Source organism: Scleropages formosus, chromosome 24 (genome assembly GCF_900964775.1).
Source record: "Scleropages formosus chromosome 24, fSclFor1.1, whole genome shotgun sequence".
NCBI classification, from domain to species: Eukaryota; Metazoa; Chordata; class Actinopteri; order Osteoglossiformes; family Osteoglossidae; genus Scleropages; species Scleropages formosus.
The window spans coordinates 20,889,119-20,914,071 of NC_041829.1; the positions used below are offsets into that span (position 1 = coordinate 20,889,119).

The following is a 24,953-nucleotide window of genomic DNA, read 5'->3' on the forward strand; positions in this document are numbered from 1 at the left end:
TTACTTTAAAGTCTCATCCTCAGTGTGTTTCACTGCAAAGGGACAAGTGTGACATGCTCCGCAGGTTCCTCTCAGTCTGTAAACAGAGGGGGGAGAGTTTGCCCTCTGCACCAGTTTACCCCGGTATGTTCCGAAAGCCCCGTGGGAGCAGTGAAGTAGCTCCAGGGCTCTCCTGCGACTCCATCTCTGCCGTACGCTGCTCCCACCCACCAGACTACAGTCCGGCCCTCCTTCCCCTGCAGCACCTGTGAAGAACAACCAACGTGCCAGTGGGCACCGCACAGCAGCTGAGTGCTTAACTGCTGTATCATATTTTATATTAATGCATACATATTGGCTTCTTCCTCAATTATTTTACCTGGTACCAAGTAATAAAAATTTCCGTAGTATATCATTGTACCACGTGAGATGAGTACTAATTAATATATTATTGCAAAAAGTTTACCATTAACATTAATAATTTCACACTTTACCTGACATGTTTGCAGGGCTTCAGTAACACTGGGCTCCACAAGCAATACCCACAACTGTAGAAATACACGTATAACTCACTCTCTCTCTCAATGGAAGTTTCAAACTGACATTTGCTTTCAAAGCCTTCATGTCTTAGGGCTCACTGGCCTAGGAGTCACACTCCACAGGGGCTCCGACTACCACGCTATACCGCGGTTCACGGCGTCTCGTTGCCTTCTATAAAAATACACTCACATATTCTTATGAGAGCTGAGTGACGACTCCACAGAAAACCGACCCTCTGCCTTGTATGGCAGCCGCCCTGAAAAATGAAAAATAAGCACCAGGCAGGAGTAAAACTTTGTTTTTAATAAAATACTGCTGTATACACAAATATTGCAACATGGAGATAAAGACAGCACAACAAGTGTGTTAAGGGCACAGATCCACATGGCTTGTGAGGGTGAGTATAGTGGAATGGCTTACACACACACACCTACCTACCTTTCCTGTGGATGTGGCCACAGGCATGTGAACCCCGCAGCTGTCTGCTCTGGGGGGGCTGAGTAGAAGCCATATTGCACAACTTCCACAACATTTTATACTCAAACATTTGTTTAAAAAGTCACTAGAGAGGATCTGTGATTTCCGGTGTGCCACAGCGCCTCTGACCCCCACATCCTTGTCCTTGTGCCACCTGTTGTGGGGTGACCGACACCCCAGGGGAGCGAACATCTACCTGCCAAGCCACAAGGTCGCCGCCGTACCTCCCGGGAGCAGCGACCGCAGCATCTGAGAGAACGAAGCCGAACCAGCGCACATTCTCACCTGCACCGTGACCTCAACCTGTGCTGCCGAAGCGTCGCGAGTTCGCAAAGACAGAGGCGAGAGCCTCGGCGCTCAGTGGGACACAAAGGAAAGGCCACTGACTCCACTCGTACCTTTCGCCGGAGTCACCGAAGGACACGTGCCCTTTACTGTTCTTACACCTGGAAGCCAGCAGATCCGAAGAGCCCAGCGGGACTCTAACACAAGAAGCTGCGATGGAGACGTGGGGTGGGGAACGAACGGGCCAATGGAAGACGGTGAAGAGGCGGCGCAGGCTGTGCTCTTTAACACACCATGTTCAGTCCTTCACTAGTGCAGTAAATCATGTGCTGTTCCAGCAGACTTGTTCTACAGGAAGTCCGTCCACCCACCCTGAACCGCTCTGAGAACAGGGATATGGTGATCCTCAAAAAGGCGGGGGGGGGGGGGGTAACAATAAAAAATGATAATGCTACAACCACAGGCCACCCTTTCAGTTCCATGATCACAAGCCACCCTGTGTTACTAGTACTCCTCCCTGCTTTTACAAATAAACCCTCTTCACAAGTCACCTGTGGTGTGTGCCCCCCCGCCACTCAGTCCACAACAGATTAGCTCTCCAGTACCAATAAAGTAAAAGAAAACCAGGTTTTATTTCTGTTCTCCTGTGAGCACAACCAGCGCTCAGCAGCCCCTGGAGGCCTTGCACATTTTAAAAAAAAAAAAAATTTTAGTGCATCCACCACAAGTAAATAAAAACAAAAGGAAAAAAACAGCAAAATATTACCATCTGGTTTTGTTCCCCAAATCTAAAAAAAAAAAAAAAAAAAAAACTCCTCACAGCTTCTCACAGGGTCCATCATTGCAGCCGTGGGTGAGAATTATGAAACCAAAAAGACAAGCTGCAGAAGTTTCTTCCGGAGGGACCAGTGTACCAGACTGAGGTGAAGCCACATTCCTCCAGACGCCTGCCGAAGTGAGGTCACGCCTCTGTCGTAGTGCAATTTGCTCAGGTTCAGTCATGAATGAGCCCTGGGCCGAATGGCACCAAGGCCTCACCCGAGGCTACAGCTGACCGTTGGCGGCAGCAAGTAGCTCCTGGAAAGTGCTGTCGAAGCAGCGCTTCAGGTCCGAGTAGGTGACCACCAGGATGCTCTTCTCATCCCGTGACACCAGGCTGATCTTCTCTGGGACCCCAGCATCCAGCTGCAGACAGACACGACCGTCAGCGAGCACCTGCACAGTAGAAGCCTGTGGACTCTGCCAAGTTCAGCCGTCAAAAGTTCGCATTGCTTGCTGGTACCACTAAGACGTTTTGAGCGTACTTGCTGGAGAGCACTCAGGAGTTTGGGCAGGAGATCAGCCAACGTGTTTTAAAAGCTCTTCTGACACACTTCCTGGAGACACAGGACAACTGTGGGCTGCTTTCCTTTCAATCCTCTGTCCAGTTTGTCCAACGAAAGCACTTAGCCCAGGTGTAACCAAACTTTTCACTTGCTGTACTCACACACTTTCTTTTGCTTACAACTGTACAAAATGGGTGCATGGGACAGGAGGGCTCACCTTGTTGAGACAAGAAACGATGTGGCTCAGGTCTATCCAGGGAGAGCCCGTCTCAGAGACCTGATGGAACAGGTGGTCTCTGAAGAGCTTCAGAAGGTAGCGGTCTCCAGTTTCTGACCAGGTGGGGTCCTTCTGAAACCTGCAACAGACGCACTTATTTAAAGAAGGGGTAAGGTCGACACCTCCTGGCCTTTCACAGTTTCTTCAAGCACCCCGATATCTCCGCTATCTCCTGCATCTCCATCCCGCCACTTCCACACTGCCCTTGGGCGCTCTACTCCATCCACATATTCTGGTCAAGTTTACTACACAACTATAAACTTAGAAATTACATAACTAAGATTACAGCATAACTCAGTGTAGTGCTCTGGAAACTTGCACTATTTCTCTTACTACTCACTCTGGCCTCTCATTGATGGTCCCCAGTTTGGCCAGAAGCCGGAAAAGACGCCCGTTTTGCACCTCCTTCAAGAGAAGAAAATTAGTCTTTTAGTACAGATAGGAAGACTCTCACTTTATAAATAAATAAAATATCAATGTTTGGGTCCACAGGCTCAGGAGCAGACCAGCAGGATGGGCTCGAAAACAACCAGGTCATCTAGGGAACAATTTTCTCAAGTTTGTCCAATACAATTTATTGCATCTAAACTGCCGATGCAACAGGTTTCAGTGGTGACTAAAAATAAGGTTCACAGACGTTTTCCATCTGCGATCTTCACTGCTTAAAACCGCTTGTCCAGTAGAGACGCGGTAATGTAAAATGTTACTGGTGTTAATACAACTTTTCGTTCATTATTATGAGCTTGATGAAGACCAGAGCACATTTTAGGAGCGATTTGGCAAGAAATCCAGATGGGTTTGCACACTTTTTTCTAACTGTATATAAACACAACGCTTGCACTGTGAAAAGACAAACGACCCAAGTACAAGAAAGGCTGTAACATCCCAGCGCAGCTCTTGTTACGGATGCAGTCATGCTGTCCCACATCGTTCTACACCAATGCATTGCGTTTCAGTCGAAGCAGAAGTGCATCAACCACTGCGCACACAGCCCACCAAGGGCCTCGTGAGCAGCGAGCCCAGCTGCCGCCCGTCCAGACACACACACCGGTCGCAAGAGCAGGTCATACACGGTAAAGAAGAGTTCTAGCCAACCTCTCCATTTCTTGCCTGAAAAGGCTGGAATTGCACACGTTGCAGGGTTTTCAGCTCCAGGCCCCAGGGGGGTATGCTGTTCTTCTTCAAGCAGAGCTAACATTTTGATTTCATGCAATTCCATGTATGATTTCAAACTACATGAAACCAGATGTGCTGAGCACCTGCTGCAGTTTTGCATTTCTTTTACATTCAAAAACCAGGAGCTCCGTACCCTTAGTGTAGCCGGACTACTACGCCAAATAAAAAGTTACACCTGACACTAACGCCACAATTGCTGCCAGATTTAACTGTGCGTTGGGGCAAATTCTTATTGAAATAAATGCAATATTATTATTAAAATTATCTAGCAGCCTTCGCAGAAGCAACACGTAGAAACCCCTAAAAAAAAAATCACTACCCAAGTTCGTTTGACAACCTGCTCTTCAAAATTGTAATCATTTACATTTACTTGTTCGCTCCTCTCAGACACTTTTACAAACACATGACTATCAGAGCAGCTTGTGTCTTTCATGAACAACATAAAGTAAAGATATAGGGGAAAAACTAGCAGCAAAGCCTTGCCAAACTGCACCAAAACAAGCTTCTTAAAATACAAACTCTCCTTATCATTGGCACAATCAATCAGATTATTATTTACATCTCATATTGAAATAAACACGAAACTGAGATCATTCCGAATACAACCGGCAAGTGAGAAAACATCCATCCGCTGAGACAACTGGTGAGGATGACTTGATCAGCTATTTTCAACTGAAAATATTAAAATACCACACTTCAAGCACTTGACGCCCTAGCGCTGGCCTCACTTCCTTTGCACTCCACACCTGAATCATCTCCGGACATCACCTGCTTGCAGGGTGCTTCACCTCCTTCACGGCACTTCATCCCACATGGAAGAGGAGGTACTGGTGAAAGCAAAGCCTTATAATCCTTCTGCTAGCCCCTCACACAGCCTTGTACCCTCCAATGTGCACATGTGGGCTGGAACTGTTTGTGAAGACAATGACACACACACCCTGGGCTGGAGGGAGACCTCTGCAGTTCTGTGGTTTCACACTCCTATATTGAGGGCAGAAGAGAAACTAAACACACTAAAAATTAGGGCCAAGTGGACTGGCCCTACACCCAGCAAGTCAGCAGGATCAGTCTTATACCAGCAGGACTGGTGCTCGTGTCTTTGTGCAGCCTGATGATCCACAGCCCATCTGCCAAGCACGCCCATTTGTGGTGGGTGCACCCATGTTCAGCAGTGTCTGCTAGCACACATGCACCTCAATGTGTCTGTGCGTACTGTACCTGCACTGTTTCTGTTCATGCTTATGTACACACATACGGGTTTGTGTGCGTGACAGCCTGTACCTTGGCAAGGTCTTCCTCAATGACGTCATTCCTCATTTGGGAAGCATCCAACTGGGTGTAGAAGCGAGCTCCAATCATAGGCATGATGTCATTGACACTCCGCATCCGAGACTGATCTGTCAGGAGGTACCTACAAGACAAATTGCAATGATTGGCTTTTCTCCTTTCTCTGTCTAAAGGAAGTAGCAGTTAATGTTTGTATATTTGTGCAGCGTATTCCTTTGTGCGTGTTGTTTTTGTGTACACCTGTGTGCACCCACTGTCACACGTCCTTACACACCAGTTGAACAGCGATGTTTGATCAGAAGCGGACTCTACACAATGGCAGAATGACCCATAAAATTATTTAAAATCAATTAAAAGTATGATTACTCTATAGGCATTAGCTTTTAAAACTGCTTTTCGTCACAGTTGCGTAGGGATGTTTTGGCATTAACTCGCACAAACCCGAGAGCCATTCAAATGTTCTACAAGAGTACGCTTCAGTCACAAATCCGAGCTGAGAGAGGAACAGAAGACTCTGTGCCACTCACTGCAGAACGAACAGTCTTACAGGATGAGGTTCTTGAGATCCGACGAGTAATTGATGGACACCAGCTCCATGGCCTTCTGGAGGTTCTCCCGCTGAACTCCCGCCAGAGAGTTACAGGCCAGGGCCAGAACCACCTTGCCCAGTGAAATGAGGTCTGCTTGCTGGGGGACAGAACGAACAACACAAAGACAGAAGATACACTTGAGAGATGGTTTCCTACAAGGAGAAAGGCGGCACGAACCCCTCCCAAGCCATGACCCTCACCTCACTGCACAGAGCTTCAGCCATGGACAGACCCACACATACAGACACATCCACGACGGCAAATTGCATTCACAGAACTGGAGCACTGCAGACACTGTCAAGACGCCTACGATGATGTGAAGGTCAAAGAACAAACTCTGTGGTTTTATACACCGGGACGGAACTAACCATCATGGTGACCTCGACAAGATCCAACAAAAATTTGTTGACTCTTGCACGACATATGACGACAAGTTTCCCTTCATCAGAGTCATGGAATCCTTCCTGTGGTACAATGTACTCCACTTTGTTTTTGAATGGTTTCATAACCCTCCCTAGACCCACAAGCAGCAGCAAGTGCTTCTCAGTTGGGGAGACATATCTTTCGCCCTTGGAAACGTAGCTCCTCAAACATCCGCGGCTGAACCAGTTTTGTGAAACCAAAGTACAAAGTACAAGACTGATGATCTCATCCAGGCAAAGATTACTTTGTTTTTACTAAGGTATTGCGTGTAGAACCAGCACTGAGAGCGGCAAGTCTGACACCAGTCTCACCTGGAACTGAGGCATCAGGGCCAACGGGTTCGTCTGGCTGCTGTCAAACGTTAAGATGTCAAACACCCCAACGCAGTTCACTCGCAACCTGAGAATTGGAGAGCACACTGAACACACTGCGCAGAACGACAGCACGCACACAATGGCTTTGCGCATTTACCATAAACGCACTTGCTGCTCATGCTTTCTAGACATTTATTTATTTTGTCATTTATCGCTTTTACGAACAGCACAGGGTGACAGCAGCATACAGGTAGAGACGGAGACAGGAACTTGCAAATACGTCCACACACATAGAGCGAGGGCTCGGGGGTCAAAGGGTTACAGCGAATCACAGGAATGATCGCATGGCTCTTTCTAGTAACTTCAGTGTCTGGACACCCTTCTGTAAGAATTTATTAGAATTTTCATGCAAATGAAAATCCAAAAATAATTTTGATGAAATAGCCGTGTGTGTCTGCATGTCTGAGCCCCCGGCGGTGTGGTTGAGCAGTCTGTGGCTTTCTGAACGAACACGTCAATTTCGGTTTTCTCAATACGCTACTTCTGCTGCTTCTTGGAAGAGGAACCTGGGACTGAAGTAATGACTTCTCCTTTCGTTTCCTCAGTGATGGAGGAATTTATTACAGTAACAGGAATCCATAGAAACAAATACAAAACCTGTACCAGCTAAAGAGAGCACTACCCTTCTGGAGAGGATGTGAGTGCGCGTGAGAGAGAAAGAGAGAGTGTGTGTGTGTGTGTGTGTGTGTGTGTGTGTGTGTGTGTGTGTGTGTGTGTGTGTGTGTGTGTGTGTGTGAGTGAGTGAGTGAGTGAGTGAGTGAGTGAGTGAGTGAGTGAGTGAGTGCACATATGTATAGATGAGCAGTGTTTTATTTTGCTGCCAAGGAGGATCTGCTGTCCTCCACGATGAAAACATTCACCAAACACATGCAGCAGCGTGTGGGTATCTGCAAGCACGAGTGTGTAGATGGGCGACATCTGGTTTGCCTGGCAACGAGAGCCTTCGTGGGTGTGTCAAGTGTTTGTAGCCGATCAGTACCTGGTCTTGCCAGTGATGAGGATCTTCGTGGGGTCCATGACCCGACAGGCCAGACCAGCGGTATGGATGGTCCGCAGTGCAGAGCTCAGCTGGACAATGTAAGCCCAGATCAGAGACTCGGGAAGCAGGCCAGCATGCTGCCGGGGAGGTGGGGGCTCGTGCTGGCCCACTGGGAGCACACACACGCACACACGCACACACACAGACACACACAGAGCCAGTCTTAAACGCAGATAGATGCAAGGCACACACTGGAGTTCAAGGTTCCTTTACTCTGCCAATGGATTCACCCTAGAAGCTCACTAATGGAGCACTGGGATATCCCAGGATGCCCCTCTCTGTTCCTTCCTGCCTGAATGCCCCTCCATCGCCGGGTGGCAAAGGACATCAAGACTGCAGTATCTTCATGATGACACTGAAGACCCACCTCATCGCTGCGAACTCGTATCTCCGCTCACAGAGAAAACTGGGACCGGAGCGCTGCAGCTCATACTGTTGGTAAATCCAAGCCTGTCATCAAAATCACTTTAACCACAGGTTTGGTCCAGTTAAAAGGGACAGTGCTATCAGGAATTAAAGACTTGCTGTCAGCTTTTACTTCCAACAGCTCATGCAGTTGTGAGACAGTTTGCAAATCCCCTGGAACTGTCTGCATTTCTGCACGAACGGCTCCTAAGATAGCATGTGATCTTCATCAAAGTCGTAACGGTAAAGGAACTTTCATTTGATAAACACGCAACATTCTTCAGCATCATGTATTTACGGAACCAAAGGTCTGAACCATCAAGGCCATGGATGGCAAAAGCAGGAGAACCTTTACACTCAGTAACCAGTGGAACTTTCTTCACTGGGAATAACTCAGCCAAAGGCTTTCTACAGCTGCTGATGAAAACCGCACAGGGGCATTTTACAAGGCACTCTGGCCCTTTCCACCATAAAAAGTTTCACTTCACCTATATTTCTGTGATCTCTTGCTAGAACTGCCTGCTTCGGATCCCTCCGGAGCTCAGCGGGACTCCGGCCAGGACTCGGGAAACAGGCAATTTCTACTTTTCGAGCCGCTCTGCTTTGGCTCAACGGTCATGTTTAGATCAGATCCCGTGGCGTGACCAGGATGAAGGGTCGCATCGGCGCCACCCGTGCGCTCTCCTCTGCCGTGCCGCACTTTGCTACGCTGAGGGGCAGATCAGGGAGGGAGCGGAAGGAGCGGTACAGAGGACACGCATCCGCAGCTCTACTTTCTCTCGCCCGCTTCCTGCTGCTAGCGGCACACCTGGAGCACTAAGTTTCAACCGCTGCTTCTGCTTTCCAGTACTAGAGCGACTCGGACGACTGGTGTCCACCATTCCGGGGCGGGTCATTTTCGCAGAGCTCTTGGTCTGCACCGACTCTGGGGTGTTGTGTGGGAATGCAAAGAGACGTGTGTGAGATGTTGAATGGAGCTCCTGAACAGAAACACTGGCACCCACTGATTTGCCAAACCCCCTATTGAACAAACTCGAAACGCACTGTGTGCAAAACTCTACCAAAACATGCATAAAAACACCAAAAATATGCCTCCCGACCCCCAGCTGATATGGAACTGTGAAACCACATAAAGAGCACACATGGTCCTCTCCTGGAAAGGTCAACAGTGACCCGCAACGACAACTTTTTCACCAACAAGGAGAGTTGGAGCCAACAGGCCCACGCTGCGGTCAGCGTGGTCAGTGTGGTGGCCACCTTGACACCACTCACACAGCAGCCGCGACTAACAATGGTAAAGTAACAAGTAAACATTATTCATACACATTTCTATAGAATCACTTACCCCATTTCCTCTTGGGGAAGTAAGAGTCTGCCGTAGAATCATTGAAATGTCGGCTAAACATGGTTTCAGCCCCTGCGTGGAAGTCGTAGGAAAACACCAGTGCTGAGAGAGAGAGAGAGCACGCAAATTAAAGCAAATAACCTGTACATACTGCATTGCTGCTGTACTGGGGAAGGGTCACACGCCCGATCGACTGCCTATGACACATCGCACCTGTCAGAGCTCAGAGACGTAAATGTGCCCCCATAAGAGCAGACCCCAAAAGGACGTGTCCAGAGGAGAGGAGGAGAAAATGACAGGCGCGAGAGACAGAAAGAGAGGTGAAAATTTCTTCTCACTACTATTACAAAACTACTGCCTTCTATAAGAACAATAATTTCATTGCTTAGTTGATAGGGGCGCGGTGGCGCAGCGGGTTTGGCTCATGCCTGCTCTCCAGTGGGTCTGGGGTTCGAGTCCCGCTTGGGGTGCCTTGTGACGGATTGGCATCCCGTCCTGGGTGCATCCCCTCCCCCTCCAGCCTTACACCCTGTGCTGCCGGGTTAGGCTCTGGCTCCCCGTGACCCCGCTCGGGACAAGCGATTTCAGTCAGCGTGTGCGCATGTACACGTGCTTAGTTGATGCATACGTTTTAATAAACATACAATTTCACATCTGGATCTGGAGCTAATGAAGTAAAATACCTTGCTCAAGGGTACAAGTGCAGAGGCCTTTCTGGAATTTGAATCAACAACCTTCAGGTTACAGCTCTGTGTCCTTAAACTCTATAGCACCCATGGTCCAAGTATGCAGATGTACTGTACACTCACAGTGGTCCCCAAAGGCCTTGGTGGTGAAGACCTCTCTGAGCGTGACACAGTTTGAGTGCTGGATCTTCTTCCACATATCCACCAGCATCATGCACTTGGTGTTCACCAGCCTGAAACCTGAACACACAGAGCAGCTCAACACACACTCTAATTTTACAGGAGGAATCTCACAAAGAACATTTCAAGCACGCAGTAATTTAACCGAAGAACCCAACAAACAGGACCTCAAGTGCTTCTGGTCACACACAGGAGAAACTTACACACAGAGGAACTCAAATACACTCTGGTCTGACCAGAGAAGCCTAGCAAACACAGATCTCACACACAAGGAACACAACCAACCACAGGGAAAGAGCCTTCTAAACATTACATTTATTTATTTAGCAGACACTTTTCTCCAAAGCAACTTCCAATGAACTCTATGTAGTTACCAGCCCACACACCTTATTCACCGCGGTGACTTACACTACTTCCAATGAGTCACTCATCCATACATCAGTGGAACACACACACACAGACACACACACACACTATGGGGAACCTGAAGAGCATGTCTTTGGACTGTGGGAGAAAACCAGAGCACCCAAAGGAAACCTACGCAGACATAGGGAGAGCATGGAAACGCCACACAGACTGAGTGGGGATCGAATCCATGTCCTCTCACACCACCCAAGTGCTGTGAGACAGTAGCACTATTTGCTGTGCCATCATGCTGCCCAAAAACACACAACAGGAGCCCAACACACACACACACACACACACACACACACACACACACACACACACACACACACAGAGTGTGTACATGAATATAGAAGAATGTGTACATTACTTTGTCTACAGCACACTATAGTACTGTAAGGCACTACTCTCTGATGAACACATTTAAATGTAGACTTAAGGTCCACTACTGTACTGTGCTCAGACACTCCAACTGAAACTGCTGGTGTTGCTAAAGTCTACAATGAAGTGCAGAAAACTTTCTCATGTATGTCAAGAGTCCTTTAGAGAACCTTTCCAGGATAAGACATGCAGGCCTTCAAAACGTGCCTGCACGATCCAGGGACCATTACTTATTGAAACATTTCCCAATTGCAGAAAATGAGCACGCAGTTGGTCGTCCTCAGGTACATTTTCTTCTGCACCAAACTTCATTCATTTCACTTCTTCTTTTCCACGACCACCTGGCTCTCGCACTTGTTTTCATTCTAAGCAGTTAATTGCTTTCGTGTCCATCCGTCAGTATTTGTAATAGCAAAATATCTTGAGCACTGTGAGATAACCATTTTGGGAAGGATGCTATATGAACTCAAACGAAGCACATGCTGATCATGCAGTACGGTGTACACACAGGTACCAAACAAATAGCGAGGAAGCAAAGCATAAACCCATGACACAATGGGCATATGGAGCAACTCAAATCATGTAGCTGAGAACACAGAAACCACCAAAAATGAGATCAATGATTTACAAGCTTCAGTTCACAGAAATCATATGCAGGTGCTTGTAAAGTGCCATGGAAAAGTTTTTCTAAATTAAATATTTTTGTCTGTGTACGAACACAGCTTAAGATAAAAAGTGACAGCTGTATTGTTTTTATGTCATTTCCTTGGTGTGGAAGACAATGAAATGTGCAGCAATAGGTGTGGAAAAAGTAACTTGCGTCAATAATTGGTCACAACACTTTTATCGGGAACAAGTTGACCAGGTTCTCACGTCACTGTGGAGGAATTTTTGCCCACTGCTGCATGCAGAATTGATCTAATTCAGCAACACTTGCAGGTTTTCATGCACAAACAGCCCTTTTCACATCCTACAACAACATCTCAATCAGACTCAGGTGAGCCCTTTGATTAGTTTGTTCCTCGGCTTTAATTTTGTTTTTTATTCAGCCACATTGATAATTGCTTGTATGTTTGCGATCAGTGTCTTGCTACATAACTCAGTTCGGCTTCAACTTCAACAGAGGAACTGATTGCCTGACATGCTCTGAATTAGAGTTTTCTGATACAACAAAGGATACATGATTCCTTTAGCTATATCAAGTCACCCAGGTTCTGTGGCAACAAAAATCCCTAGGTCATGACACTGCCACCACCACGCTTGAGAGTTGACAGAAGGTCCTTAGTCTAAAAGGACCTATTTGGTTTTCACAAGACATAAAGGGGCCAGTGTCATCCAAAAAGTTCTCCTTTTGATTCATCAGTCCAGAGAACATACTTCCAGAAGCCTGGAGACACATCAGGTCCTTTCTGGTAAACTCCAAATGAGCTTGCATATTCCATTAAGCAGTGGTTAGCACCTTGATGCTCTCGCTTGTACAATATCCAATTTTTACATTTTGTGTCTTTCTTACTGTGACTTGAGCTGAGGCAAGAGAAACGAGCAGTTGTTCCACAGTTCTTTTTGAACTCATTCATGATTTTATACCTTTCCCACTGAGATATTAGCAGGACAGCCACTCCTAGATACATTCACAATTCACCACTGAATTACCAGCTCACCTTTTGCTGTTTGAGGGTTTAATTAGTTCAAAATTATACCAAACAGTGCTGCCCAAATTAGGCCTGACTCCATTCAAGCAGCCAACTCCCATTAAACACTTAATTGGGCTGATTAAACTTCTTTATCTGCCATACCAAAGAAACAACATAAAAACAAAATATATTTGCTCTCTTTCAGGCTGCATTCATATACTACCAGAATTGAAAAAAAGATCCATTAAAATTTAACTTCAGAAACATGCAAAAACACTGAACTTTATGCATGGACAGGAATATATGCTTTGTGTGTAAAGTTGCATGTACACCTGTACATGGATGTGTACGCATCCATCCGTGTAAATGGTTCCCACCATGTATTCTCCTTAGGCAGTAGGGCAGGTCATCTTTGCTGTTGACAGCTTTGTAGCAGGAAGTGATGTAACTGAAGTTGCAGTTTTTCTGCATCCGGTTGGGTGGGGGGAGAGGCTCCAGGGGAAAGAGGCTGTGGTAGTTGTCCACTTCAGTGGGGAAACCTGTAAGGCACAGATCACGTGTCAACACTTCCTGTCTGAAGACCATGGAAGAGACCAAAGCCTGCAGACCACCACAGAACTTCGACAATTTATCATCTATGTGCGTGAGTATGTATGTCAGTGTGCTTCCTGTGCGTGTCTGTGCACACTTGTATAATGCACTTAGTGCATATGTACAATGGGGTATGCACACTGAGTCCTGACCTCCGCAGAAGGAGGACTGGAATTTATGGCCTGCAAGGGAGTATTAAACACAAGACTCCAGGTTAAGAGTAGTGGTCCCACTGACACGAAACCCTCACCACAGTTGCTGGGTTCAACAGCCACAAGCAGGAAGCAGCCTGTCTCCTCCACAAACTGTAGGAGACAAACTGCCTGAAAACAACCACGCGGCTAAACGGCAACCAGATAACAGTTCCGTTTGGTCTGTGTCTATCTAAATGAACCATGGGAATTTCCTATCTTTGCAGACAGTCTTGGGTTTTTTGTTTTCCTGAAGCTCTTGCACTCCTCACAAACTCTCCCATCACTCATAAACGCGCACCTAGAGTCTGCTCCAAGGGTGCAAACAAGAAAACTGCGGCGACCACATGCACGGGACCTCACCTGGGTTTTCCGACTGATCGATCTGTGCCATTGTCATCAGATGCCTGTTGATTAGTTCCTGTGGAAGCACAGCAGTGACCACATGACAATTAGCCAATCTGTTAAAAACATGTGCCTATACATTGCAGCTGAATTCTACAGCACTTCTGCACTGATCACCAGGGGGTGACTGATGCATAACGACTCACATGCAACATTACGGAGGTCCAAACATCTATTCGCACACATTCAAAAGGGCTTGACATTAAGGACTGTCCGACACCGTGGGACAGGTAGCGTGCTTAAATTTTCATAGGCACATAGTAGGTAGAATCATTCTGACACTTGTCCGCTAATAGGCACACAATAAATTAAAGTAAAACGTTAAGAAATTACATGCAAAACACATCATCTTCCTTTCCATTTAGAAATCGTTCTCAGTACTAAGCGCCCAAATGTGCCTGCAATGAAGCTGAACTGCACCTATATCTTGCTATTTTCAGTGATTTAAGAAAAGACTGTTAAACATGTTTCATAATCTGTTTTAGTTCTTAATTTATATAGTCACATTAAAAAAAACAATAATTTATTTCTGGGTTTAAATGGTATCGCAGTCAAAAACGTATTTGGTGAACTTAAAAGCGTTCCGAGTTCCTGCCTATCACAGAATATTTTAAACGTAGCCATTTACTTATTTTTGTCTTTTCCATATGTTCCAAAATTGAGAGGAGCAAATTTTGACGGAACAGGTAAAATGTATACTGTGCTTGTCCTGTGGACAAAACTACGCACAGTACCCTGAACTCCTTTTCCAGACATGGCCCTGCTACTGTGTCTCAGCACTGCCCTAAACCTTAAACCAGCACCAAAGGGCCCTGGGGCTCAGAAAAACAACTGTGTCAGCTGAGGGGGATTCCAGAGCTGTCACACGACAAGCAGAGAGACCTGACGTAGCTCATCGGCCATGAAGAAGGACGGGGCATTGGCTTTCGGCTGCATGTAGGCCACGTGCGGTGCCGTCGGCGGGTAGATGTGGAAGGTGGGAAACACCTGTGGGCAAACAAATCACAAGGAGATCTTACAGAGTTCTTACAGAGCAGCATTGCATCGCAATTCCAGACAACTCCAGTGTTTCTCATGCTCAGACTGTACAAAGAGGAAGATCTAAACTGAACCAAAACCATACAGAGAATAAGGTACTCTGCAGAAAAGCATCTGCTAAGTTCAAGTTGTTTTTATTGTCATTCCTCTATATAGCTCGTATACAGTGGAACGAAATGCCGTTTCTCCGAAGACCATGATGCAACACAGGAGTTCAAGACAGTAAATAAATGCCCAGGACGAATAAACAAATAAACATTTAATACAGACATGAGCGATAATTTACTGCCAAGCATGACTGGACATGCTTTTAGATATTTAAAGCAGTGAATATTTTGAGATTCCAGCAGTACATGCAAGACTTACCAGTCCTGTCATGGGAGACAGGGTACTGTCTGTGTAGAAGTAGGTGGTCCCACCCACTGTCTCCTTCTGGATGATGTGTCCTGAGGCTCCTGGGTTGCCCAGGTGAGCGTAGCTGGCAGCACCAGGGTAAGGGCTGGGGGTGTGGCTGCGACGACGAGCAGTAGGGGAGGTGTGGGGTGTGATTTTTGGCGAGTGGAGAGGTGACGACCCGGCAGACAGGGACGTGCCTGACGTGAAGAGACGAAGATGATGAAACTTGCACACACATGCTTCAAACAGGTGGCACCTGCACACATCAGCAAGACAAAAGCTCTTCGACCGACCTGGCGCCAATGTAACAGCAGCTGTACTGCCCAAGGCCTGCTGGGAAAATAATGGAGAGGAGAAGCCTGGCATGCTGGACTGAGACATGGAAGCCACTCGAGGTCCTGTAGCCCCCTTTGGTATGAACTCACTCGCTGTAGGATTCGGAGCCTGCAGATAACACACCTTGTCATGCAACACCTGCACAGCCCTGTTGTGTTCTAGCACGCCCAACAACGAAATGTACCCTTTGTGCACAAGTACGAGTCATACCCTCACCTTTCTCCTTTGCGACAGACTCAGACCAGAGAAGTGACCGAAAAGAGAAGAAGCTGATGAATTCACTGGATCTGCGGCAGAATCAAAAACAGGATGATGGTATTTCAAAGGGTGCTACAACAGCCGTAGATGAAGCCCCGCTTAGCACCACGTGCACCTAGGAATCAAACAGGCTGAGCGCGTGTGCACGCGCACGCATGAACACCTTACCCTGTGTGAAGTTCTTGGCACTGTCATTCAAGAGGCTTGGTGAGCTGCTGCTGCTGGTCATTCTCTACACAATAGTGTGACAGACACATAAGACTGCAACTTACCCAAAAAAACACTGCATAAGGCAATATAAATTTTCTTTTTGCACAATGTCATTTATTTTAAATAATGCATTAATTTAAGTTTTTTCAGAGCTGAGAAGAACCTGAAATGCCTGGTACAACTGGGATCCTTTCACAATTAAGGGTACAGTTAAATATATGTGTTTGTAGGGGTTATAAGTGAAAATATAAATGGAGTATCTGATTAAGAGTACGATTATTAATCCGTTCCTCTTAGTACTTGGTAAAATTGCATAGACAATGCTTTAAATCAAAGTTGAACTGATCTGCATGCACTCATATCTAGCTGTTGAAGATCTTAGCAGTTCAGGACTTACAGTGGCGCTGAGAAGTTTGTGAAACCTTTAGAATTTTCTGAGTTTCTCCATAAATTTCACCTAAAATATGATGTTCATTTTAGTAAAAAAATACATACAGAGAAGCCAATAAAACAAATAACACACAAAGGTCATACTTTTTCCATTTATTTGTTGATCAAAATGATCCAATATTAAATCTATTTTTTTGGAAAAAGTTTGTGAACCGCTAGGATTATCATTTCAGTCAAAGACATCATTGGCGTGTCAATCAATGGAATGACAATCAGGTGTGAGTTTGGGTGGCCCTGCCCTATTTAAAAAAAACATAAATCTGAGTCTTCACTGGCAAACTTTAGTCTCCACCACACAGGTTTGTGAACGCATGCCATACCTCGGTCAGTGGAGATTTCTGAGGACTTCAGAAAAAGAGTCGTCCATTCTCATCAGGCTGGAAAAGGTTACAAAACAATTTCTAAAGACTGTGGGCTTCACCAATCCACTGTCAGATAGTGTACAAATTAAGAAAATTCAACACCACTGTTACTCTGCCCAGGAGAGGTCATTCAACAAAAATTACTCAAGAGCAAGGTGTGTAATGTTCCAGGAGATCACAAAGAACCCCAGGGCAACGTCTAAGGACCTGCAGGCCCCCTTTGCACTGACTAATGTCAATGGTCACAAGTGAAGCAAACCATCAATCAAACATTGAACAAGAATGGTGCATGTGGGAGGGTAGCAAGGAGGAAGTCCAAGAAGAACATTGCTGCCCATTTAAAGTTTACTGAACTCTATCTGAGCCAGGAGATGACTGGAAGAATGTTCTATGGACAGATGGGTCAAAATAAATTTTTTGGCTTAAAAGAGAAATACTTTTAGGCAAGAAACACAGTGGTGGTAGTATCATGGCTTGAGTCTGTTTTGCTGCCACGGGACCAAAAAGGCTTGCCATCATTGACGAAACTATGAATTCTGGATTTTTACCTGCAAATCCTACAGCATAATGACTGGGCGTCTGTCCATTAACTGAAATGTAACAGAAGGTAGGTCTTGTAGCAAGGCAACAACCCTAAACACACAAATCAGTCTATCAAAGAACACTGACACAGAACAAATTTTGTGTTTTGGAATGGCCAAGTCAAAGTCCTGACTATAATCCAACAGAAATGTTGCAGCTGGGCCTGAATCGGGGAGTTCACGTAAGAAAGTCCACCAACATCGCTGAGCTCAAGTAGGTCTATAAGCACAAATGGGCTAAAAATCATGCCAGCTCATGTGCAAGACTGATAAGAGTTACTGTAAACATTTGGTTGCAGTCAGTGCTGAAGGGGGTCATGCCAGTTACTGAACCATTGCACTCCCTTGGCAATTTTTTGCACTCTCCTTTCTTAAATTGCTGCTAAAAGCTAACCAGTATGTTTACATTTACATCATTTCTTGTATATTTGTTTATTATTATGTATATAAATAAATATATATATATATATATATATATTTATTGTTTATGTGTAGGTAGCTTTGAGTTGTTTCTATGTAGCACAACGGTCCTGAAGGAACGTTGTTTTGTTTCACTGTTACTGTACCAGCTGTATTCGGATGGAATGACAATATAGCCACTTTGATTTTGACACCATAAGTTTACTTACCTTTTTCGACAAGGACATTTAATGTTGGATCATTAATGAAAAAAGTATAACCTTTTGTGTGTCATTTGTTTTATTGGCTTCTCTGTTTTCACGACTTAAAGACCTGATCACATTTTAGGTCAAGTTTATACAGAAATTCAGGAAATTCTGAAGAGTTCACAAACTTTCCAGCACCACCGTAAACTGGTAAACTTTTGTTAATTTAGCCTATACCCTTATCAACTACTCTGCCTGCAGACACTCATTTAAAGGCGTGAACATGTTAAGTACCTGGTTAGCCACACAGTTAAGTACTTAGGGCTCTAACTGATTACAGTTAAATTTAAAAGTAAGCACCTGTATCATGGAGAATTTGGGCTCTGAAGGGCTCCCAAATCCATTGACCCCAATGAAGCTGCTGCTGAAGTAGGAGTTGGTCAGGCTGGTATCAGTCAGGGGCCCACCTTCTAACCCAGGGACTGCAAAATAGGAGAAGAATTACCTTCCAATGATGCACTGCACATCACACTTCCTGATCTATACATGTCATTTTATAGTAATCCTAGAACATCCAAAAACTTTCCCTGCCCAGCCTAGCCTAATACTCAGAGAACATCTCATGGGCCAATTCACACCAACCTCATTTTCCATGGTCACACTCCTCAGACCACAAGACCATAAGGATTAGGTCAGATGTATTTGACATCTCAGTTCCCACAACCACCAAAGAACATGCCCTCTGCAAGGATGTATGACTAAATATTCATAATGAAACCACACATGCGAACTGGCCCCATCATCTGAAAGGACTGGCGATTTTATTCTCTTGGAATTAAGACAAAACCTTCCAGGCTAACAAGCTTCCCGCATCTATGCAAATAAATTAAACCATACATTAACTTTCTAATTCTGAATGTCACACTTCCCTACAAGTTGGTGACACACCTTAGCAACAAGAAGTACTGGACAAAAAATACTGTTCTTTACACATAATCTATATAATTTATATATCTCACTGGAGAAACTAGAGTAAGAATAAAGAGATTAATAGTGACATAGTAATGAGAGGTGTGGGAAAGGGGGAGATATTTTAAGAGAATTATTAAATATGACCATTATTCACTATAAACCCTTTACAGCCTAAATTGAAAAGATGAAAAAAGTACTAATAGCCTATTAAATAGTGACAAAAACATAATTTTGCCATTTACCATGTTACCTGAACATAGAAAAAACTTTTATTACATGACAAAATGGTCACTGAACTTATTTTGTATTTAGTGTTTCCTTTTTAAGCCATAACAAGAGAGCTGTGTAAAAAGTCCACACAGCCCTCAAAACAGAAGTTGAAAAGTACTGTAAAAACTGCATTTCTTAATTTTTCTAGTACAAATACGCACTGCAAATAAAACAGGATTATTTTTCATAAAGGCAGCTCAGAACAATACAGGTTTTTAAACATCTAGCTCAATTGCTATGTTTTCTTCTGTGTTGTCACAGTTCCCCCCCGACATCTGTGAGAAAATTTTTCATTTGAATCGTCAACCTTCCACAGATTTGAAACCGAAACCCGAGGCTGTAAATACATGACTTTAATCTCAATATGAACTACTATGCTGAGTTCGCCTAGAACAACTTTGCACATTAAAGTCACATTAATTTATTTTCAATTAACAGATACTTCTATCAAAAAAATTAATGTTTGTACAGCAGAACATAACACTAGAGCAACAGACATCAAGTACCTTGCTCAATAGTGCAACACTAGGACCCTGCAAAGGACTTGTACTGGCAATCTTGTGGTAACAAGGCAGTCTCTTTAAGCACAATGCTGCCAGATACAAGATTAAAAGTACTGTATTTCAACCCAAGTTCAATCCAGTAAGACAGAACTTGCTTTCATCTGCAGCTGGTGTCACACACACACACACACACACACACACACACACACACACACACACACACACACACACACACACGAGCAACACTTCTGCCTTTAGTTTGGGTTCTCCAGCAACCCATCTCCTCTGGAAAACAAGGAGCTCCAAGATGAACTATAACCAGTCTTTTCAGCACTTCACTGTGTTTATTTGGGCATTCATTTCACAGGTTATACACTGTCTACACTGTGCTCCCACGCCGAGAAGCAACACTGGACACACACCGGATTTCCTACACGGAGGGCAAAAATGCAAAATAGTATTAAATGCTTAAACAAGACAACACACAGACCAAGCGGTTGTACTGGTTACAGAATTTATGAACTATGAATGAATGTGCGCATATTTATTTATATATATATATATATAAATAATTCTTGAACACTACACCTGACTTTATTCTGACAACCTTTGCATTCTTTACTGAAACCTTGGTTTCACTGAAATCAGCATCATATCATCAGCATAAAATATATATATTATATACACACACACACACACACACATTACTGATATAAAGCAAAACCATCTATCACAACCTAATGATATAAAAATGTCAAAGCTTAACAAAAGAAATTTTCCAGTGTGTTACTCAGCTTTCACTAGGCTGGTCATTAAAAAAAACTCCAAAAGGTAAAACAAGTGAAATAAAGCCTGCTTACAGGTAAATTTTGAACCCCTTGCTTTCAAATTATTTGAGCACAATTCCAGAAAAACTTAGGCCAGCTGTGAAACTCACTGAAATTTATTAAGCCCAATTCGTTCAGTTCAACAAATCCAAAAGATAAACATTTAAAGGGCACAATCTTTACTACAATCTCCTAACCTGGCAAAACTGGTCAGGCAGTTGACCTTTGACCCCAAGCACTCCTACATCCTGTTCCACTCATAAGACTCATTTGGCATCATTGTTACTGAGCGCTTCTTGATACCACACTCTTTTTGCACTTTTACACTTTTCCCACTTGATCTTTTGTTCTGCTTTCTTCCACTTGTTTGTAAAGGATACATTATTTTCTCAATCTTGTGCTATCCAAGGAGCTCGAGCGCACGTGAAGCGCTGCAGCCAGCCAATTGGAGAACGACTCTAAAATGACGTCATCGCCCGTAATTTGTAGCGCTCCGCAGCAGGCAACCAATTGGAAAACGGTTCTGAAGTGACGTAAACAAGCTTTCTGGCAAGTTAACAAGATATCGGTTTATTATTGTTAAGAAAAACAACAATTCCGCGTGGAAACAGTGTAACATCATACAACGTGCAGGAAGTGAACAGCACCAGGTGCACAGCTCTACGTTAATCATACTAGATCATGAATAATATTAACAACGCGATGCTTCCAGGTTTACACTCTCTGTGTGGGAGAACTAACTGGTCCGGCAGGACTCTGATCGAACAAAAGATTCCAAGGATTTCTAAAAAAAAATATATATATATATATATAACAAAAAACTAGTAAATACACGGGGTGTCGTGTGAAATGTTAACACGCTCAAATGGTGTCTTTATTCTACGAGTGTTTTCAAAATTTCACAAGTACGAGACACATGATGATGTGGATGTGCCGCTATTAAAGCAGACACTTGTGCGCAGGCTGCGGTGGCGGCAGCAGCCTTAGTCCCGTTAGGGCAGCGGCTGCGGGGAGGCCCGACACAGCCACACTCCCCTCCAGGCCGGCTGTAGTGCAGTGGACAGACAGACAGACAGACAGACAGACAGACAGAGAGAGAGAGAGAGAGCATGGCGCCGTTCGTCGCGCTCGTTCGGAGGCCTCGGTGAGGCGGGAAAGCGCGCGGCAATAATAATAAACACAACAACAACAACAGCAGCAGCAGCAGCAGCACAAGCACAACAAGCTACCGCCTCTGTCCGTAGCGCAGTAGTAGGCCTCTGCTGCGCCCCAGCCAGCCTCCCCCGCGCCGCTGTCGGACCGACTCGAAGGCACTCACTGCTCAGCAGCTGCCCATCCAGAGCAGCGCCTGCCGCCGGCGGGTCGCTCTTCTTCGACGACACACCTCCTCCGGTCCCTCCGCCGCCCGGACAGGCCGGCGCCGCGGTTCCGCCGAGGGAGAACGATCCCGTCGCCGCCGTCACCGCTCCAGCAGCGGGCAGGGAGGAGAGGGGGACCGGGCTGCTGCCGCCGCCGCCGCCGTGCTGCATGGTGGTGGTGGTGGACAAGCTGCTCGCGACGCCGGACGTCGACACCGTGACCGGGTCTTCGTGCAGGAACTGGCACTCTTCTCCATAGAAACACGTCTTGTCTTTGGCGTAGTAGCGGCAGAACTTCACCTTGACCACCCCGGGCGGAGCGGCTGGAGGTGGGAGCCCGCTATTCATGGCACTGCCGCCGCCGGAAGGCGCTCCAACATGGATGGAGAGCAGAAGCCACTACTGCCAGGCATTTAGCCTTAGCTTAGCTACTGCTAGCTGAGCGCCGCGCGACTCCTCCGATTCCGAATCCCGCCGAGTTCTACTACTGCGCACCGCGGCAGGAAAGTTGGGCTAAGTTCGCTTTGACCCACAGCTGAGCTGCTGGTGATGTCGCTGGAAAGGTGCCGTTAATGGCGCTCGGTGTGCGACTGCGAGCGCCTCGAGCCTGCTCGCTCTGCCCGTTCCAGTCACGCTGCCGTGTTTTCCCTTCTCTTCCTCCGGACTGCTTTGCATTGTGGGTACACGCGCAGCGCCCGGCTCGTGCGCCACTCTTCCACTCGATTCATTCTTTAAAAGTGGCAGGAAGCCGCGTCCGGTTGTCGCTGCGGTGCGGCGGGCTGATGCTCCAGGGCAGGTTGGGTGCGCAATGAATGCCTCTTACATAACATTCCCTTCTCGCCAATAAAGTCGTCATGGAGTGCCTCGGGGGAGCTGCTGTGTTCTAAGTTTGTGAAAAAACAGCTGTGTGGCGGAGCGGGGGGAGATATTAAATTGCACTTTTCACAGTAACTGCACTGCGGCTTCAGTGCTCCTAAAACAAGTTGTTTCGAAATTTTAGGAGCACTCCCCGATTCTTTCCTGTGACGTCATCCATGCATTCCCATTCGTGATACGAACAACTTTCTTCCCTGTGACGTCACCTCTCGCCCATTGGCATCAACATGAAAACCTAGAAGTGACCTCTGCATGCAACTCATTCTGATAGAAAAATATTTTAAATTAAAGGATTTATTGCCTGGAACAAATAAACAGCTGCTCCCTGGCTCAGTTTTGGCTAAAATGTCTCTCGCTTTCTTTAACGGCTTGTTCTGGCTGGTCAGGGTTGCAGCGGTCCAGCACCTATCCCAGAATCAGTGGGCTCAAAGCTGCGAATGGCACACCCTGGACAAGACGCCAATCCGTTGCAAGACTGCCACATACACACATTCACCCACTACAGACAATTTAGCATTGCCAGTTCAGTTAAACCACGTGTCTTTGGACTGTGGGAGGAAAGGGGAGCACCCCGAGGAGACCCACACTGACACGGGGAGAACACGCACCTCCACATAGACTGAGCTGCATTAGAATCTACTCCTGAACAGCCAAAGTGCTGTGAGGCAGCATCACCGCTGCACCACCACGCCTGCTGAAACTTCATTGCACATGACAGCGGTTCATGAAAGAAACTAGTGTTTTGCAATTTACCCTTTCAGAAATGTATTCAGTAAGATACAGTTGTGGAATTTCTACATAAAAGCAATAACTGGCAGCAGTTCCTCTTCAGTGGCTCAAAATTCAATATCTTCTTCCTGCCTTTTGCTTCTCTCTCCACAAATTCTCATATAAACATTGCTCTGGAAAAGGTTCCCCTGACACACAGCAAGAGCAAAAAACACCAGTGCGACTCTCGCGTACAGACATCACGTCTTTTTATTCGTGCAGACCTCCTGCTTTTTTCGGCAACATCCTGGAAATTTGGAAGCCCACCTCTGCGAGCACTAGGGGCCCAGTGGATGTACTGGAAGCTGTCCAGCTCCTCCAGAATCCTGTAGCTGGTCTGGTGTATTATGTTGCTTTGGAAACACACACTAGTCCTGTGCTCTTCTTGCTGCCACACTTCAGTTTGAGGCTCTCATCTTGACCCATAGATCTCTGCATGGTTCTGCTCCTCACTGCCTCCAAATTGTAGTCTCCTCTACCTTGAGCTGCTGGCTTCCTGTGAATTTTCTTTCCAGAAGCACCAAAGAGAAACCTGCACTGTTTCTCTAGGCTCCTGAACTGTACAATGAACTTCTTTTTATCAGACTTGCTCCTTAGCCCCTGACCTTCGGTCCTGACCTGTCATGGAGGCTCAGCTCTTCTCATGACACCTTTGATGCAATTTTTCCTTGCTTCTGTTACGCCACTCATTCAGGGACCTTTACCTGCATGTCAGGGCTCACTGTGCTTTTGTGTATCTTTGTATTATGTCATTGTTTCATAAAGTTAAATTCTGTGCGCTCTGATCTTATAACTTGTTTTGTTTGTGACCGTTTGGATTGATCTTCTGTTAAATGCTCTGTACATCATCTGAAATTAGTGCTGTTAATGGCATTGGCCAGATGAATGAATGAATACCTGTCAATGATAATATTGATACCTTGTATGAACCTTTTGTATATGCAAAAGAAACTTCTTTGCAAATATGAGTGAAAGACTTTTGAAAACAGTCTGTACTTCGCTCATGGATGAAGCTTCACAATTTAGGAAGTTCAAAAATGGTCCAGACTGGGTGAACCCGCAAACAGCTTTTTCGTCTACTGTTGGTACTAGAACGCATACAGGCCACCCTCGATTTTACGTGTTTTGGATCTTACGGACCATCGTAA

The 24,953-nt window shown here is 45.6% G+C and overlaps 2 protein-coding genes across 4 annotated transcripts in view; one reads left to right on the forward strand and one right to left on the reverse strand.

Annotated features, from left to right (window-relative positions):
* Positions 1–2,093, forward strand: part of flt1 (fms related receptor tyrosine kinase 1) — a 28,093-nt gene extending 26,000 nt beyond the window's left edge. For 2 of the 3 annotated variants that reach the window (XM_018761034.2, XM_018761036.2), the window contains one exon: positions 76–2,093. In XM_018761034.2, the coding sequence (XP_018616550.2) occupies positions 76–251 (176 nt within the window). In that variant the 3' untranslated portion in view covers positions 252–2,093. Of the gene's footprint in view, positions 1–64 lie in introns of all 3 variants that reach the window. The other variant, XM_018761035.2, reaches the window with a different exon arrangement.
* pan3 (poly(A) specific ribonuclease subunit PAN3) lies at positions 2,085–23,523 on the reverse strand. Its single transcript, XM_029248754.1, has 18 exons — positions 22,122–23,523; positions 18,592–18,713; positions 16,192–16,255; positions 15,982–16,052; positions 15,723–15,873; positions 15,400–15,626; positions 14,878–14,982; positions 13,954–14,011; positions 13,186–13,347; positions 10,332–10,448; positions 9,523–9,624; positions 7,713–7,881; positions 6,671–6,758; positions 5,894–6,033; positions 5,341–5,470; positions 3,224–3,288; positions 2,824–2,962; positions 2,085–2,466 (listed from the first exon to the last, which is right to left on the reverse strand). The coding sequence occupies exons 1-18, from the start codon at positions 22,507–22,509 to the stop codon at positions 2,326–2,328; spliced, it is 2,439 nt and encodes an 812-aa protein (XP_029104587.1). The 5' UTR covers positions 22,510–23,523; the 3' UTR covers positions 2,085–2,325.
* Positions 23,524–24,953: the final 1,430 nt, after the last annotated feature.

Bases quoted from the DNA above. Each gene is read 5' to 3' on its own strand.
- pan3 (XM_029248754.1), bottom strand. From the start codon at position 22,509: ATGAATAGCGGGCTCCCACCTCCAGCCGCTCCGCCCGGGGTGGTCAAG. The intron at 18,714-22,121 runs GTGAGTGCCTTC...CCTATTTTGCAG, and splicing joins GGATGGGCAGCTGCTGAGCA to TCCCTGGGTTAGAAGGTGGG. The intron at 3,289-5,340 runs GTACAGGCTGTC...CTTCTCTTGAAG, and splicing joins TTGAGGAAGACCTTGCCAAG to GAGGTGCAAAACGGGCGTCT.